At 41.3% G+C, this 20,171-nt stretch overlaps 1 protein-coding gene across 1 annotated transcript in view; it reads right to left on the reverse strand.

The window, feature by feature from the left end:
• Positions 1 to 630: 630 nt before the first annotated feature.
• Positions 631 to 20,171, reverse strand: part of adgrl4 (adhesion G protein-coupled receptor L4) — a 26,726-nt gene continuing 7,185 nt past the window's right edge. Inside the window, exons 4-16 of the mRNA XM_063201721.1 lie at positions 12,755 to 12,904; positions 12,547 to 12,617; positions 11,036 to 11,209; positions 8,828 to 9,011; positions 7,174 to 7,290; positions 6,444 to 6,643; positions 5,862 to 6,041; positions 4,686 to 4,889; positions 3,923 to 4,143; positions 2,578 to 2,644; positions 2,337 to 2,428; positions 1,901 to 2,069; positions 631 to 1,059 (exon numbers count right to left, since the gene is read on the reverse strand). Of these exons, the coding sequence (XP_063057791.1) occupies positions 997 to 1,059; positions 1,901 to 2,069; positions 2,337 to 2,428; positions 2,578 to 2,644; positions 3,923 to 4,143; positions 4,686 to 4,889; positions 5,862 to 6,041; positions 6,444 to 6,643; positions 7,174 to 7,290; positions 8,828 to 9,011; positions 11,036 to 11,209; positions 12,547 to 12,617; positions 12,755 to 12,904 (1,892 nt within the window). The 3' untranslated portion in view covers positions 631 to 996. The remainder of the gene's footprint in view (positions 1,060 to 1,900; positions 2,070 to 2,336; positions 2,429 to 2,577; positions 2,645 to 3,922; positions 4,144 to 4,685; positions 4,890 to 5,861; positions 6,042 to 6,443; positions 6,644 to 7,173; positions 7,291 to 8,827; positions 9,012 to 11,035; positions 11,210 to 12,546; positions 12,618 to 12,754; positions 12,905 to 20,171) is intronic.

Raw genomic sequence — 20,171 nt, forward strand, 5'->3', positions numbered from 1 at the left:
ATATGAATAGCTGAATAGCATTTATACTGAAACCTCAAGAATTGTGTCAAGATAGCTTTTACATACATAGGCATATTACAGAGGTGCAGCAATCTAGTACTCTTTCAAACAATGTTAATGACCTACAGTATAAGTACAAGTAACAACAGTACTGAGGATAAAGAAAGCAAAATATCAATAGTACTCTTTTAAAACACAATGTCTGCTGGCTGCCTGGGTCATGAAGGCTTGATGAAGCAGGCATATGGTGTTTGACGCAACAACATATAAGCACATACACACTGAATCGTCCTATACCAAGTATAGTCCCTTAAAAACATCCACAGTCTTGCACATTTACATATACAGTACGTCCGCTTTTAAGCACTCCCACACCCACACACAAAGCCACACAAAAACAAGACACAATGTTAAAGAACATGAATGATTTGTAAATGCTTATCAAAGTGTATTCGGAGAGAGGAACAAGGCACAGCACACAAACAGGCCGGGGAGGCATATTATCTTACATTACACTCTTTCTTGATTAGATGACTTACTTCATCCTTGAATATATTAAATTATCAAATACAAATACACACACACACACACACACACACACACACACACACACACACACACACACACACACACACACACACACACACACACACACACACACACACACACACACACACACACACACACACACACACACATCTGAAAGGGCCCCCTATCCAATACATAGAATGTAATGGGGACCCAATTCTGGGCCCCCTATCTCCCTGGACCCAGGACAACATACCCCCCTTGTGCCCCCCTGTCGGCGGGCCTGCGCACACACACACACACACACACACACACACACACACACACACACACACACACACACACACACACACACACACACACACACACACACACACACACACACACACACACACACACACACACACACACACAACCAAAAGGAATCTTCATCAGTCTTCATTAATGGCGACTCCTCTTGTTCACTGTTTATGAAAAGCATTCAAAGCAGCAAGGGATATTTTTGAACAGCCTGTAGTACTCTTCCTGAATCTGCAGAGAGGAAATGAGCAACATTTAAGAGTGAAAATGTAATATGCAATTAAAATAATTGGCTTTGCATGTTTCAACAACAGTTGACAAAATGTCATTTTCAGGCAAATGGCAATGAACAGGTACAATTTAAAGAAGAATTCCGGGTAATTTCAACATACAGCTGCATTGATTATAGTATCCTATGACTTGTCAATAGCTTCAAGGGTACCTTGAGCACAGGGCCGGCGCCACTGGGGGGGCATTGGAGGGCATTGTCCCCCCAGCCAAGCTGCTGTGCCCCCCCAGGGCTTATTCACCTAAACATGCTGATATGGTCATTAATATGCAACAAATGAGTATTTTTTTTTCAGAATACAGTAAATATTAAGTATAAGATAAAATTCCACCTTTGCTTAACCACCATAGCCCTAATAAACAAATAAATGAATAGGCTACACTATTTACACATTGTCAGTACCCTAGACCTAAATATGAAATAATAAGTGAACAGTGATCCTTTGAAATATTGGGATTGTCCCATATTTAGAAACAAAAGAACTGTTCCGTAGAGCTGAAACTGAGCCCACAATTTGGTGAAAATGCAGGAAATTGCATCTAAGAAATACAACATTTTCTGGGGGAGGACCCCCATACCCCCCACCAAGGTGCCCCCCCATACTCCATCAAATGCCCATCCAACGACTTGGTTCTGCAGCCGGGTCTGCTTCAGCAACACAGTTGCTCACAGTTGCAATTGAAATTGCCCAGAATTCTACAGTAGGTGATTTAAATACAGAATTTTGACTATGGTCATCTTATAGAACAGAGGATTCCAAAGTGAGGCAGTATTTCTCGTTACCTTTCTGGATAATACCACAAGGAAAATGAAGATAAACATCCCTTGGAATGCGTTGGCGAAAGTGAAGAGGTACGCCGTCAGGGTCGTTTCATTGAGGATGTGCAGGACCCCCAAGGTCCAGGTGGAGCCGAGGACAAACAGAAGAGCCATGGCCCCTCTAGCACATGACCTGGGAACATCAGCAGATATTTCAAGTCAATTCCCCAGCCACTGAATACATACGTATACATACATATGGGAAAAAAAAATCCTATGTCCTCATCACAAAATACATTTCTTTTTTAACATTGTTTTTATTATTATTTTTTATTGAACATTAATAAACAAAGACAACAGGGCAAAAACAAAAAACAACAACAAAAACAGGAATACATCATAGAGACCAGGTCACAAAATACATTTCAATCAGGTGCACTGTGGCACACTACACTCTTACCTGACGTTTTGATAGTGGCTCATTTCAGGTTGCTTCACTGCCGTATGCCGATATACTTTGTACATGATAACGGCAAATGCCAACAGGTTCACCTGAAAAGGGTGCAAAATGACACTTTTAAAACAGCATGAAACAGTAAAACTAAGGACGAAGAAGGTAAGTGTACAAATGCTAGTTCAACTGTTGTAGTGCCACACAGTACACTTCAGTTCAAGTAAAGTTACCTTTACAGATGCCTTACCAGTATAATCAAGCATGCAGGGCCAATGAAACTCCAGATGAAGTTGTTCTTTGTGCTCAGCCAACATCTACGAGTGAAGAACAGTTCACAGTTCACACACAGTTCAAATAAACACTTGATTGGCGTGTAATGCAAGTTAGCTGACTTTCCATTAGTATATTTCCTGATTGTCAATGGAGTTGAACGCTGTGCTGTAGTTACAACCTCATTGACAAAATCAAAATCAAAATTGTATCGGCCAAGTCTTCAGTTGAGTACTTTCAGCAAAGAATGAATGAGCCCGTAGACAGGCCTAGGCTATATGCAGTAAGAGGCTAATTGTACACAACTGGACTTCTTTTTTTATAAAGATATTTTATTGGTCTTTTTTAACTTTATTTATTTATAGTATAGTGAAGATGGTGATAGGACGCGAGAGGGGAGAGAGAGAGACGGGGAAGGGCCGGCAAAGGACCCGGGCCGGGAATCAAACCCAGGCCGGTCGCACAGCAGTAGAGTGCCCTACCGTTAGCCACGGTAGGGCCAACTGGACTTCTTTTTGGCAGTTCAGTTTTTATGCTCCAAAAAGAACTGCCGTTGCCTAACACTAAACTCCTTTGACTAAGATGACCTGGATGAATGAGTATCTTCATACACGTGCTTTCTCATTGTCCTAATAACCTTTTCTCCAAAATGAGGCCCTTTAAAAACATAGGCCTCCTGACATTTCTTTCTATTCCCACAGTCCCATGGTCTGACATTTCAAAGATTGGATGAGCGTACTGCAAAGTTTGAGATTGTGTCCAACTTTGTATTTCATTTGACTGACTGTACAAGCTCCTCAATGTGAGGTCTATGTGCTATTTCATTTCCTTTGCTTATTTAAATGGGCAATGTGCACTTGTGTAAAATGTGTGCCCTTTACAAAACGTGCATGGGCCCTGCTCCGACACATACAGAAAACAATTAAATAGTTAAAATAAGGACATTGGTTGATGAGTTATATTCAGAGTTGTATTAAGTAAAAGTACAAGGAAATGAAAAGTTTTTAAAAACCCTCATTGGCCTCTTTTCCACTGCCAGTTTTCTGGTAGGCCTACAGCTCGACACAGCACGACTCGGCCGCCACTTTTTGCTTTTCAAAGAGGCACGACACAGCTCAATCGTAACGCAAAAAGTGGCGGCCGAGTTGCACTTTGTCGAGCTGTAGGCCTACCAGAAAACCCTGCAGTGGAGAAGAGGCAATTAGGTACAGCGGAATAAGTGATGTCACAACTAAATAATATCATGTATGCGTAATTCTAATTCTGCTTCTACGTTATACACCTCTGGTTATAGGCTAATGGTCGTTCAGTTCTGTACTTACACTGTGTTAGTACCATAGTATTTGTGACCAAGGGTGGCAGAGATGGCCACCACTGCAGCTGGACTGCCATATCCAAATATGTAGAAGTTGCGATGCAGAAAGCCCTTGTTGTAGATGACACCCACCACTATCAGATAGAGATGGATGCCCTCGATACACATCCATGCAAACGCCGCCAGGAAGAAATAATGCAGCAAACCCGCAATGGCAGAGCAGAACAACTAGTGAAAAAAGATAACAACAGTAAATGAGCAAGGTTAAGAACAGCTACCCATGCAGACATATTTCATATAAATAACTGATGTGTGTGGGTGTGAAACGCCAGTTAGATTGAGCAGATATCTCTTAATGTCTTGTAGTCCACCCACACGAGCATTAATGATTTCAATTTTGTGTAATGCCTTTCACATCCAACCCATAACCCTAAACTCAACAAGACAAAAATGGTTTATAAATAGTTCTCATTTTCAATCTTTAGAACTATTCCATTTTAATGTGGGTACTCATTTACTTGTATAATCCAAACACACACACGCGCATGCACGCACACACGCACAAACACACACACACAAACGCACGCATGCACGCACACACGGAAGCACAAATACACACACACACGTGCTTACACACACACGCACGCACACGCACACACACACACACACACACACACACACACACACACACACACACACAGACACGCACACGCACACGCACACACACACACACAGAGTAAGACACGTCTTTATATCTGCTCAGTCAGTACCTTGTGTGCATGCATGTTGATGCCGATGAGGAAGATGAACTCGGCCATGAAGAGGCTGCAGCAGAGGTTCTTGTGGATGGTGGTGCGGGTGCTCTGGATCTCGCTGAAGAACCAGAAGGTGAAGATGCAGAGCGACAGGCAGATGAGCGAGATCACCATGCCCAGCTGGGTGATCCGCGTCAGGATGTTGTAGTGCGCCAGAAGCTACATGTAAGGAGACAGAAACATTCTTTTATATCTCAATGTGGGAGCAGGTTGGCACACTAAATAAAACACTATGGTCAAAGGAGTTTTTTTTAAAAATCTGTCTCAGAGCAGAGTAGAGCAGATGTTTCAGGTTTCTGCCATCATCAGTACTCTCTGTGCTCAGGTGCTCCCACATTGAACTGTACTTTTTGAGTCCACGCACCTACTTATTTTTCTCAACATCTAGAGCGCAACAATAACCTTGCCTTCCTCTTTTATATCTATTACATCATTTTATATCTGAAAACACTAATGGGCAGATTCAATCTATGTTAACTTATATGTACATTTCACCCTCCTGATTGTTCTTCTATCGCTTGTAACTTATAGCCTAATGTTGTAAAAACTATTCAAAGAAAACTAGAACTATAAAAATGAACACAACAATCCCGTTCTGACAGAGAGTATTGCTGTACCTTAATAACAGTGCCAATAGCTGTGTTAGCATGACACCTAATGACACATCAAATCCTTAACCTTGGTAAGTCCTTGAAGGTTGAAATAGGCTTGTGTTGCACACAAGGCCTCGCCAATCAAAACTACAACATTATGTGGAACCAGAGCCTGTATACAGTATATTAACCCATTTTTCCCTAAGGCCCTGCAAAAAAATGCCTGCTGAATGACTAAGCCCTTAAAGGTGCCCTCTGCCTATTCAAATCTAAATATCTCAGCCTTCGAAGCACATAAAACCATGAAATAAGTTGCATTTAAAGGCTAGGACCTACATCAGAAGGTACTCATTCTCTAACATACCCACATTTTTTATTCAAAAAAACCCTCAAATCACAAGAGCCTGAATGCAGTGTATATGTCGCTCTAGGCGCCAAAGGTCAAACAACACAGCATATACACAGCATCGGGCTAAAACAGGTTAACTAATGAATGCACAATAATTCATACAGTATATTGCCTGTGAATGGGACTTACGTTTGCCCGTCCAGAGGACATGAGGATGGCGAAGTGTGTCAGGTGGCTGCATGTGCAGGTGGTGTGCGAGCTGTTGACCTGCGAGCGCTGGCAGCCGTCCAAGGCCCAGCGTCCCTCCATGGTGTCCACCGAGTACTCCCAGAATGCACAGCTGGTCACGTCGTCCACGGGATCGATCGCCTGCAGTACAGTACATCACACGCATGGATGGGTGGAGGGCACAGCAATGGAGAACTCATTAGAGAAATGTGGTGCAAATTAAATCATACACAGTATGTGATGGAAAATAAATCTTTTACAGTAAAGGACTTTCAGAATATCAAAACAATTACAAATAATAAATATAAATTCATGCACACAGTTACAAAAAACACAGGCCTACAGTACATTCCTTTACTGCACAATAGGTAGATGAATCACTTTGGTGGAAACGTGTAAATGTGTGACACTTTGATGTGATGCTGAAGATAATACTTTTCCTCAGTATTAATAAGAAACAACTATCACAATGTAGTGTGACCTGCTGGTTCTTTTTCTCCTTTAATTTCTTCAAGATGACACACAGCCTAGAACAGAACGTACCTCTGAATGCTTCAAAGTAAAAGTCACTTCCTCAAGGGGGTACATCTCAGCAGAGCCAATGGCAGCTGCTATGACATCAGAGTTCACTCTGATTGGACCAGCTGCAGCAAACTTTGAGTAGTCAACCAATCCTGGATCGTCGTTGGGGCCTAGGACTGAGCCAATTTCTTTATACTGGAGGAAAACTATTGATACCTTTCCTATTTTAGGGGAAACAAGCACAGTTTTAACATAAATAGTTAATAACAAACCATGCACACATCATACATTATAAAATAACGTATCTTCTTATGACATATATTTAGTGTAACAGCTCATAAAAACATTCTTTCAGTTCTCTGCGTATATTATGAATTATGCAAGAAATGATTCATTATGAAAATGCATAAATATTTAATTGTGTAAAGCACTCACCCATATGTACATTGCACGTCATACAACAATTAAATAAGTGTGTCAATACATAGAAAATATACACCCACACCCACATATAGTATACTGTTATAACAATCACAATGAATCATACAGCAAGAACTATAAAAAGAAAGACTTAAGATACTTAAATATGAATGTTCAGTACAATTATATAGCGTAGTATATATATCCGGACATACAGATACAGACCTTGTGGCATTTTAATCACAGTCCTTATGAATCCAATTGTTTTGTTGAGTACAATGCTTGAACTGAAAATTGTATATTATAAAATATAGATGTTGTGAAGCCTCACCACTTGACACTCTGGCTCCATCTTGTCGTTTGGGTGTCAAAGCTATGGCGTTTGCTCCCAGGAACACAGAGACTTTCTTCTCTCTCTGCTTATCCTCTAGTCTGTAGAGTTTCAATTCTGAAGGACACAGAAATAAAGGCAGGATGTGGAACTAAATGACTACTTTCAAAATGCATTGCTTAGTAGGCCTATTTATTCATGGTTATAAGTTCTCTGTTGTAGCTCTGCTGTGTAGAGTAGTAGTAGCCTCACTGGCTGTCAAAGGTGAGATATAGTCTGGGAACCGTCTAATCATGTAAATAAACAAGCTCACGTTGGTCTAATCGTATGTTTTGCCCACCCTCCTCATTCTGTGGTTGGGAGACTGGTGCTCGCCTAGGGTGCCAAATTGCCTAGAACCGGCCCTGTCAGAGCCCCACTTCTCATCCCACTTTAAATGCTCTTGATGGTTATGACTACTGCAATAACTTTAGTAGCCCACTAGATGGAAGCAAAGTAAAACCACAACAAGAAGAGACATTAAATCATTTTGATAAGCTTCAAAGGCTAGCAAGCCCCTAATCAACTTTTTCCCCCCTAACATAGCATATCTACCTACATAGTTTGCGTGTACAGTGTGTCCAAGGTGTGTCCATCCATTGTAATTATGTTGGTTTTGCATTACATACAGTGGAGCGTAATCGCCACCGTACATGTTTCAATTAATTTCAACTCATAAAGTAAATCAGTTATTTCCCCTACATTCTCCCCAAAGACCCTAATTGATTAAACTAAATTAAGCGTGGAGCTGACCACTGTGTGATAATTAACTCACAGGGGTATAGTAGGTAATAGCCTATATGAGGTTTTAAGTAATATGCACATGCACACTGAAAAAAATACAGTACACCCACAGAGAGAGAGAGAGAGAGAGAGAGAGAGAGAGGGAGAGAGAGAGATCAGAACAGTCTCAGAAATTCTGAGCCCTGAAGTTCTTAGAAATACTATCACAAGAATCATCAAGGACATCACATAGACACCTCCGCACTCAAGTGTGTACAGCTGTCGAGAGTGTTTTCTTACAAAATGACAAAATCAATGTTGCAGATCAGATGCACACACGCACGCACGCATGCATTACACCCACCCACACGTGTGCACACACACACACCAGGCTTGTACGACATTCTGAATTGAATTCAAAGTAATGGCATAATACGAACACTAGGTGGTGGAAGCAGCCCAACAGTTGCCTGGAATAGACACATACTGATAAATATACAGCACCATTTAGTGTTCCCATTTTATCATTACCTTGAATTTCTTTGAATTTCATCTACACCACCCATTGAGAGTACATAGAACACCACCACCTAGTGTTCATATTATGGCATTACTGTGAATTTCAATGAATTACTGTGAATTTCAGTTCGGAATTTCGTACAAGTCTGACACACACACACACGCACACACACGCACACACACACACACACACACACACACACACACACACACACACACACACACACACACACACACACACACACACACACACACACACACACACACACACACACACACACACACACACACACACACACACACACACACACACACACACACACACACAAACATAGTCCGTATTTCTGAAACACCCTCTCTGAGTTAGTCTTACCCACATCCCCTTGCTTGACCTCCACGGTGGTGAGGTTGCTGCTGATGGAGGAGAGCGCCAGAGAGCCCTTCTCCACAGAGTGGAAGAGCTTGGTCAGGGTGCGCTCCCTGTCCTGCTCCTCAAGCCTGTTCCAGGCCTCTAACTCATTGCTCTCCACCAGGTTGTTTACCGTCTTCACAAAGTCCTACAGAAAACAAAGCAACAAGGGTTCTTGAAGTTGTCCTTTGTTTCAGACCACAAAGGAAGCAAAGGATACTAAGGGAAACTTAAAGGGACACTGTGTGAGATTTTTAGTTGTTTATTTCCAGAATTCATGCTGCTCATTCACTAATGTTACCTTTTTCATGAATACTTACCACCACCATCTAATTCTGAGTATTCATTATGACTGGAAAAATTGCACTTTCCATACATGAAAAGGGGGATCTTCTCCATGGTCCGCCATTTTGAATTTCCATAAATAGACATTTTTAGCTGCAAAAATGACTCTACTTGGACCATACTAGAAAATATTTGTTTATTACTTAGAAAACTTTCATGTAAAGATCAAATTTGGCAATTGGCAGCCCAGTTTCAATGAGCAGCATAGTTGCAGTACCCTTTTTGACCATTTAGTATCCCTTTAAAGAATTCATTCAACATAATGAACGTCATACATCTATAAAACAGCGTAGGGTTATGATTAGAACAGTCAGAAGGTTGGAACAACATGCGTTTGTTCTGATCCTTTATCTACATGACCACAGTTTACACAGTAAAAAATGGAGAGTCAATGTTTCAGAGTAAATTTATATGAATCCAGATAGTGTATTTTCAACACTCAAATTATGTTAACATGGAGTCAGAAGTCAGGGTAATATTGCAACTCTCAATGTTACTGTAATACGATATTGAATAGACTTGAATAAACTCTGAAAATGTCACACTGACCAAAAAGTAAAATTATCTCTGGGATCTGATTGGAATTAATTTCAACTGCTTAGAGTTAAATTAACACGGGTAGTTTTACTGTGTACTAAGACATATCTGGCATACTCCCAAAATCAGATTAGCTTTTGAAGGGAGGGGTAGCCCATTCTTAGTTGTCAATAGCTCACTCTATTGCAGTGGTTCCCAAACTTTTACCCCAAACCTTTTCACTTTTTTGATTTTTGGAATTTTTGCGTCCCCTCACCCACCATAGTCTTACCCTAGCAATAGATGTCTAGCAATTTGCTATTATGTTTTTATCTGCTATTTTTTTGTCCAGGCAATTGTCCGTTAATATTGCTAGATTTTCAATTAATACAGAATACTGTTACTAACCAAATTATGTAATGATGTTAGCTGTTAACCTGGGGATTTTCCATTCTTATGCAATGTCCCTTTTGTCTGTGACCCCCCTTCAGTACCTCTGTAAACCCCCTAGGGGTCCCGGCCCCCAGTTTGGGAACCACTGCTCTATTGTATTACTTTCTGTAAATACGGTAGCACAGCTCTGCTCCAGTTGGCTGCTCTCCAGAGGAAGGGAGAGGAAGCTGAGCTAAACAGGGCTCCTGAGTCATGTACAGTAAACACTGCATAAAACCAATATGACTTCTCCACAGGAAACACGGGCGTAGTCATAAAACCATTGAACTTTTTTTTTAATTTCATTACCGGTATGCTGTATTTTATTCCCTTTATTGTACAGCTACAGTGATGCCCTAGCTTGGTCAAAAGCAATTACAAGTAAAAAATCAGCACTGCTCGAAAGCAATCAAATATCCTTCACAGCATCCAAAACAAATGAAATGGACACATAACATTTTCTCACAGTGGTGGACAAAGTAAAAGTAAAAGTACTTTCGTGGTGTAATTACAACAGTAGCATATGATATTACAAAGCTGTTACACCATTTACTCAATTTTACCTACCTATTGACATAGACTTTGTTATTACTGAAAAACGATAAAAACCTAACAAGGACCCACCATAAACTCAACCCAACCTGTGCAGAATCAGCTTATCGTAAGACAAGTACATTGGTCTACTTTTTACTCAGATAAGTTACCTGTATTGGAAAGAAACTGTGTTTATTTTTTTTACTTTTACTTTTACTTTGTCCACCACTGTTTTCTCATTGTCTGCATTTTATGACAATATCCTCTTTCTCCCTTTACTCATTTACCTGTCATTCAAAAAAGCCAGTCTGACTGATTAGGCCAAGTAACAAGTGAGTGTTTTACCGTCATAGCTTCCTGCACAGGAACATCCTTATGTGATTGAGTTTCCCGCTCTAAGCACAGTACGGCAGAGGACAGGGCTTCTGTGTAGGCCAGGACATCAGTTGGGGTCAGTTCTCCTGACGTCTGTTTCCTCATCTCCTCCAACAACTCCTGGGGACGACTTATACTGCTGATCTGCAAAACACAAGGTCAAATGGGCCTTCACATCAGACACTTTCGATTCAAGGCATTCGAAGCATGTACAGTACAAGCTTTATCCAATGGTATAGACCAGTGTTTCTCAACCTTTTTTTAGGCGAGGCACCCTTTCAATTCATGAAAAAATTTCAAGGCACCCCAAACCAACAAGCCGTAACATGGCATCGCATCCGATACCACAAAAGCTTTAAAAAGTAACACATTTGGAGACATCACACAACCTACGTTCAAAGTTGCAGCTGACTGGGGCACCTATATTTACTTTGCAGATGAAAGATTCCACTGACTAGCATTAACTTATCAATTTAGACAAATATGTATCATATTACATAATTCATGTTCTGTTGAGAAACACTGGTATAGACATAAACACACATGCCACTGTTTTCTATGGCTTTCTGCCTGAGACAGGTTGTCGTTTACACCTGCTTCGCTTGAAAACCGAACTTGTTTGGCGTTATTGCAAAAAGGGTGAATTAGGCGACCGGAGGTCAAGTGGCATGATTGAGAGGGATAATAGCTAGCAAGAGCTCTTGCTACAGTCACTTGTGTATATTGGAATATTTGAAGTCAGACCGGAGCCCTCGTCCATTGACGTTTTGTTGGAAAAAAAACCCCACAATGGTGAGTGCCATTTAAAAGACACCCAGGCACATGTGTTGGACTCAGAATTAGTTCCTGCCAATATCATTTTTCATGTTTTGCTTTATGTTTCTAAACGGCTGCACAATATTCAATATTCTGGTAACACTTTATAATAACGTCTGCGTATTAGTAAATAATTAGCTAGACGAACAAAACATTAACAAACACTTTTTACTATTAACTAAGTTTTAGTAGTGCTTTATTCTTCAGTTCACACAAGGAAGAGCGCGACACTGCTTCTTCACAGTTCACCACTTTTTTCTTTTTTCTTTGGTGCTTTGGTGCTTCTTTGGTGCTTTATAGTGCTTTATAAAATATTTACAAATAATATGTTCAAGATTCTACAAAGCTTTCAACAGACTATTTTTATTCATTTACATACAATTTGTAAATGGTTGATAAATATGTGACATTTCCCAGTTATTTACAAATATGTGTTAATGTTTTGCTCATCCTTATTTAAATGTGTCATTGATGCTTTATAAGCAGACATTATTATAAATTGTTTCCAATATTCTATTTAACACCCAGTCGCCAGCAGTGCAGTTACTATTATGAACACTGGATGGCAGCACCTGCATGTCAAATTGCAAAACGTCTCATGATTCTCTACCATACGCCAAAATTCTCTACCATATGCCAAAGTGTTGACCAGTAAAAAAACTCACATTTTGTATGATGCTTTTGACCCTGTTTTCGAGACATTCTGAATCCTGGTGGCAATTAGGTCGAGGGTTCTCTGAAACAAAAGACAAAGTCAATGTGAATGACAATGACACGGTTCTGTGTGTAGGTAAGGTTAGTGAAATATAACCTTTTGAGCGGCACAGCTGACAGAATACATGCAGAACTGACAACCCGGAAAATGATACGTACTCAAACAAGTTGTCTGTGTGTCTGGTTGAAACAACTTGGCTCCTGTGGATGACACATAGTCTCTGAGGCAGGAACAGTGGAAAGAGCCCTTGGTGTTGTGGCAATTGGAGAAATCGCCACACCTGTTAGACCTGCTGCACTCATCGATGTCTAGAGAGGAGACAAACATAGTCAGATACTCCTTATCATACAGACATTATCAAGACGTCACACACAGACATCATCTATACATCTGCTCCAGTTTCCCAACTTCCCACAACCACACTGTACAGAGCCCAAACTGTTGCATTAGTCAAGTCAAGTCAGCTTTTCTTGTCACTTTCATCATATGCACAAGACATACAAGGAAAAATGAAATTACTTTTTCTCTCTATACCATGCCAGGACAAGACATTAGCCAAACACAGATGCCACTGTGGTGAAAAAACAGTATATTTGCTGATATCACTACAAAGAATTGATCAAATCAAGGGTTACTCGAATGGCAACTGCTTTTTAACTTTTTTAGATAATAGATGGTGTCTGTAAAAGTAATTTCAGTATTTTTTAGTATAGACTATAAAATTTGATGGAAAATTGTCGTGACATCATTTGTTTTACTTTAGGGATTTGCTTCTGTGGGCACAGTTGGCCTATGTTTTGCTGTGTTAATGTTATGCCAGGTGTGTGTGTGCTTGCAGGCCTCAGCCACTAATGCATCACTGACACCAGAGAGAGAGAGAGAGAGAGAGAGAGAGAGAGAGAGAGAGAGAGAGAGAGAGAGAGAGAGAGAGAGAGAGAGAGAGAGAGAGAGAGGGAGAGAGAGAGTGTCTATGTGGCTGCTTGTGTGTGTGTGTGTGTGTGTGTGTGTGTGTGTGTGTGTGTGTGTGTGTGTGTGTGTGTGTGTGTGTGTGTGTGTGTGTGTGTGTGTGTGTGTGTGTGTGTGTGTGTGTGTGTGTGTGTGTGTGTGTGTGTGTGTGTGTGTGTGAACACGTGTGTGTGTGAACGTGTGTGGGTCTTGTGTTTCACCACTTGCATTTGTCTTTGAAATATCCATCATCACATTCACAGGGCCTCAAAGGAAAAAAGTGAACAAAAAGAAAGAAAGAGGGGAAAAATATGTAAACCCAACAGCCTTAGAGCAGGTGGGAGAGGGTTTTACAGGAATTCGTTCGAATGGTCCCCTCTCAAGAATCCATTCGACGAAAAGACCTGTACCCTTTTAGAGAGGCATTAACCCTATCCAGACAAAAGTGCCCGCACCAACTTTGATGTCGTATAACTCCTGAATGACTAAAGCTATGACTACGAAACTTTGTGACTTTTCCTAAAATGAAGTTGGCTACAGTGTGATACCAAAAGATTAGGTTTATCATTTTTGTTGTTGCCATGGCAACGGTTTTCTGACAGGTACGCCTGACCAAAAATCACTGATCTAAGTCTCATCATCATCACTTTTCATATTTTTTTAAATTTTCATTAGCATCAGACACCCTTGTGAACATTTGAAGTGGTCTGAAGCACATAATAACCAAAATTGATGTGCATTACCCAAGTTAGATGGAAAATACATTAAGATTACATTTTGGGCAATAAAATCAGGAAATGACGTCATAATGATGTCATAATATCCAATAATGACACCAAACTCATTCATAGATCTTTGGCTGAAGATCATCCCCTCCAAGTTTGGTGGTCATACGCCATTTGGTTCCTAAGTTATGAGGGGGGGGGGGGTCAAAAGAGCCTCCCCCCCGGTCCCAGGAATGCCAAAAAAGCCCGGTCTGGATAGGGTTAAATACATTGGTTATACTTTATTTTAATGGCTCACTATTACTGTGGATCTACCACATTAGGTACAGTGTAATAACCAGTGTAGCAATATTTAATACCATGCAATACCATGTACCAACCCTAACCCTAACCCTAACCAGATGTAAGTGTAAAATTGCTACGTGGTGTTACACTGGTATTACATGGTATTAAATATTGCTACACTGACTATTACACTGTACCTAATTTGGTAGATCCACTGTAATAGTGAACCATTAAAATAAAGTGTAACCACAACATTTTCTTATCTTATGTCCTGTGTTCATGGATAGTGTGTTGATTATAAATGTGATTAAAAAACCAACAATAATGAAGTGCTTCGTACTGTACATGACTAAAAAATATGTGATGCCTTCAGCCATAGCCCGAAAGTCATGCATCAGGGACAGGAACCTTTGAGGTCGAGCTGATACACAATGGTTGAAGCAAGTAATGGCCCGACATTATACTACAATGAAAAGCTAATTTAAAAGGGCTACAGAACTGAACTAGAATAAGACACATGTATTCGTAGTAGCAGTCCATTATCAATGTCTCCATGTTGTCTGAAAGGCATCCATCGGGGACCCTTGAGAAGTCTATCTGATACACAATGGCCAATGAAGGATTATAAAAGATTATAAGGGGTCTACAGAAAAGATCATAACAGGTCTACAGAGCCGAACTAGAATTCAACAAATGTTTTTTTTTCCGGGCACGATCCATTCTCAATCATTCTCAGCCAGTCTCCATCATCTGAAAGGACGTCCATCGGGGGGGACCTTTGAGAGGTCTAGCTGGTCCACTTTCCCCTCTCATGGCCCTAATCAATCACTATAACCCTTTGAGGAGGAGGTCAGCTGCCGTGGGGGAAACCAGATCGCCTGCCTGGATCATGCTGCCGTCTGAAGCAGTTCCTTCCTGTGCCCTTAACCTCTGGTTGGTGTAGGTGTTCATGTCATGTGACTCTCTCTCTCTCTCTCACACTAGATTAGAAATGTAGCTTTTCATCTGCTAGGGCTACTACTACACCTTGATATGGACAAGTATGTTTGACCTTTCCATTGGCTTACATTTCCAAGCAAGAAAATGGAGGGTAAAACATGCCTTATGAAGCATGTAAGCTATTACTTACATGCACAGTACACGGCTATTACTTACTTTCATGGTGGAGGTGTGAGTTTAAAAAAAAAAATCTGTCTCTTCTTGACATGCACCTAAAGACTTAACAGTAATTGAAGTTGAAAGTGACTGCTTTTTTTTCTTACTAGTTTCTAGTTATCCAATGTTGGCCTGCTGCTGCTGTGTCATAGGTTGTGGGTCAGGCTGCGTTAAGAGTGCTGGCAAATGATCTCTGGGATTTGCCTCTCTCTGATGGTTCAGCTGTTCCCGAACGCAGTCCCTGTGACTGTGGAATGTCCTCTCTTCCTTTACACATCACAGAGTGAACCTGAACATCCTCAATGTGATGACATCCAGAGGAAATCACTGAACTTCCCCCTTCTCTACACACGCAGGCACGCACACACACACACACACACACACAAACACACACACACACACACACACACACACACACACACACACACACACACACACACACACACACACACACACACACACAAACACACACACACACACACACACACACACACACACACATACACACACACACACACACTACACACACACACACACACACACACACACACACACACACACACACACACACACACACGCACACACTTACACACACACACACACGCACACACACACATGTATGAACACACGTACACACACACACGCACGCACGCATACACAGACACACAGACACACACACACACACACACACACACACACAGACACACACACACACACACACACACATCGGGAGAGACGGCCGGGGATGGATGTGATTGTAATCACACAGCAATCATATGGTCTAGCCATTAGGTCCCAGGGAAGAGGTGAGGACAGGTCTTTGTGTCACTCTTATCAGCACAGCACACTGCTTGTTGTGCACACTATGTGTAAACAGGCTGAGTGGATGCAGGGTAAAATTAAAGAGGCACTAGGTAGGATGACGTCATTTGCGTGGTGCCCATGGCATGCCTGTTTCAAAATCGACACCGTAATGAAAAAATGCTGTTCAAATAAACTCGCTGTGAGACTGTTTTTCATCCCGGAATGCCAGCAGTTGATACAAATCTGAATACGGTATGTAAAGCGATGTTTTCAAATGATAAGTGTTTCCCACGACACTCCCTCGGACCGTGCTGCCAAAAGTTGCAAGTGGGGTTTTCTGACTGTGGACGGTGGAAGTGATCACGAGAGCCATCGTTCACTTACTAAAGACTCGCATAAGAGTCGGCTGACTCAGGACCGTGATTAATTACACTTTTAACCCTCTGGTTGTGTTACGGTCAAAAATGACCGTTTTGAAACTTCATTCTTAAATAACTTCTCTATTTTCCATCATACACAAATGACACTTCATGATATCCTCCAGCTAACCTATTCAAATGGTCAAAATGAAATACAATGAAATTCCTAAAGAATTGCGGAAGATACACCAACTTGTTACATTCATGGGGCCTCATTTATAACGGGTGCGTACGCACAAAAGACTGCGCACGCCAAGTTCACTGCAAGGTTTGGTATTTATAGAAAAAGAACTTGGCGGTAAACATGCGCAGCTCCACGCAAAGTTTGACCCATGCGTAGGCACTAAACAAAAGACCAAACGCGGAAAGCGCGACCTCGGGAGGTAGCTGGAAGAACGACTCGAAATTGGTTGAAGAAAAAAATCGGAGGTCACGTGTCACGATAGCCACTTTAACTTTAGTTAATCCAGTTCGCAACGAAAACGCGGTTGTATGTTGTTTGGTAATGGTGGAAAATAATAAGTAGCCTAGGCCTAGGCCTACCTGGCCTATCCATAGCCACATGCACGTTTTGTAAGGAAGTAATAGACGCTTTAAATGTTACGTTTAGGGTTGGCCTACATTACATTTGGAAATACCCTACATTTTTTTAACAATAACCACGGACCTTTCCAGTATCAGGCTATAATCGTATCGGTAGGCTATAAAGTGTTCCGAGACTGCAAGGAATTACGTCAACATTTAAGCCAGTTGCAGAATCATATACTCGAGTCCCAAGTGCATCTGTAATGGTTGATTTTCTCAGTCATACAGGCAAGCATACAGCCAAGTGCCATACTGATGGACAGCTTCAATTCTCTTGTTGCATGTCATTTCTTTTCCATGCGGTTATTCGTCATCAAAGAAGCAGAGATGTGCAATTGACAGCTGGCCTTATACACTGATAATGCACGTTTATAATACACATATTTAATAAATACAGACTAGAAAATGCCCATATGTCATGCTGTCTGTGGATATGTCGACCGACAGTTGGAGCGTCGCTTTGAACTGAAAGCAGACAGCTGCGCGCAGTGACCAACGGCAAACCTGGTGCATATGAGGTGCGATGAGACTGCGAATAGATTTTCTACCGTTGAATTTCATATGGGGATATGCCATGTGAGATGTTTCCTTGACTCAGCTATTTTCACCCTGGTTCACAACTTAATTAATAGCCTACTACCACATGTCTATGACCTGGCAGGTCCATGTCCATGCCATCCTTTTATTTTATTTACAAAAAATGTTTACCTCTGGTATAGCGTGACCTTTGCGAACATAACCATTCACATGCTGCAATTCGAGGGATTTTGTTTTTTGTAAACAAACCGTTTGCTCCACATGTGGTCTCGTCTGCTTTCAGCACGCCGTCCACGGATATCAATATTCATTTCGGGCGTTTCACCGAATATTCGTGGTTAATTATGGGTGTGTCCACAGGTACACACATGTGCCGCAACTTTAGAGTCTGTTGGGATTTATAAAGGAAAATCGACGTGGAATGTGCGTGCGCCGTGCTTTATAAATCTGAATATTTTCTTGCGCACGCACATCCTGAGATCCGTGCGTGCGCCATCTTTTGGCGCATTTCTTCCGCAAAGTTTTATAAATGAGGCCCATGGTGTTTCGGTCAAAAATGATAATTTACATCTGAAAAGCATGTTAGGCTTTTCAGAAAACAACCATATATGCCACATTAGTATAGATATTTACAGTTTGTTGAAATACTGTACTTGAAAAAAGTAAAGGTGTTCCTAACGGCCTGAAAGCCTCTGAGAGGCCCTAGACTCCAGAGGGTTAATAAAATGAATTGATGCAAGACAAGAAAAAAAGCCTACAACTCACTAAAACAAAGCAGAATAACATTTAAATCATATTGGAAATGTTTCAAAGGGATGTCTAATCACAAAATATGCAAATCAGATTTTTAATCAATGTATTATTAGGCCTACCTTTTTTGTGTAGGCGGTCAATTTTGACCGTTAACACCATGAACGTAATCATGTTTCTAACACAACCAGAGGGTTAATCATACCTGGAGCCCCTTTGAACTACATGGATGAAAGTGGGGCTTCACTCGTCTAACAAAATGGCTGAAATTGACTAATGACAAAAAGGAAGTTACTGCATTCCATTGCTACAAAGAGGAGTCAAACAGGAATAACCCTCGAAGTATGCAACTCAACAATGGCACTGAAGCTGAGATGACAGGCTGTGTTTGGCCAAACTTGCCAAGTTGCTGTAAAACAAAGATTAAACAAAAATTCCCCATCTATTGTTATGTAGTTCTGAAGTACTTTGCAAAGGTAGCAAATGATGAAAAAGAATAGGTTGATAGCAAAAAAGCTAGTTACCCCTTAGCGCAGAGCCTGTCTTATAACCTTACTGTCACCAAAATTGTGATGGCTATGTCTTAATCTGTTACTTAAGGCTCTCGGTACTGTCATGGAAATGTTGTTATGATGTAGTTGAGTATTTTCAGCAAATAGTGAATAGGCCCGCTGAAGACCCCATCTGCAGTAAGAGGCCGCTGCACTATTACCAGCCGGTTATGTTACACAGTAGGTGAAGTTGGATTTATTAAGTCTATTGGTATATTTTAAACTCACAAAGAACACTAAAGCTTGGGGAAATTCAACTTTTAACAATGTATTTCAGTGAAATGCTGCAAAGGAACTGCTTCATAACAGAGACACCCTCGCACACCTTTTCCTGTCTGTGTAGTGGTGGTGGCCCCAGAATTCATATAAACACACACACACACACGCATGCATGCACACACACACACACACACACACACACACACACACACACACACACACACACACACACACACACACACACACACACACACACACACACACACACACACACACACACACACACACACACACACACACACACACACACACACACACACAGGCACACACACACACAGGCACACACGTAGAGTGGTTGCCACGCAGAGTTTATGCTTTGAAATGCCAACTCCAGAGCAGCGGGAATGAGCACAGTGTGCAATAATATAATAGCAGGACCTTCCTCTGGCACTGTGCAAGAAGAAAGGAAACGTCTGCTCTTTTCTGGTCATTGTTCTGTTGTCTTGAGACTTTCGGGCCCGAGATGGCGGGAAGGGGAGGGGGAGTAAGCAGACTCGTGGTGGGTGGGTATCGTATCTAGTGATGTTGTAGTAAAATAAA

Source organism: Engraulis encrasicolus, chromosome 6, assembly GCF_034702125.1.
Source record: "Engraulis encrasicolus isolate BLACKSEA-1 chromosome 6, IST_EnEncr_1.0, whole genome shotgun sequence".
In the NCBI taxonomy this organism is placed as follows: Eukaryota; Metazoa; Chordata; class Actinopteri; order Clupeiformes; family Engraulidae; genus Engraulis; species Engraulis encrasicolus.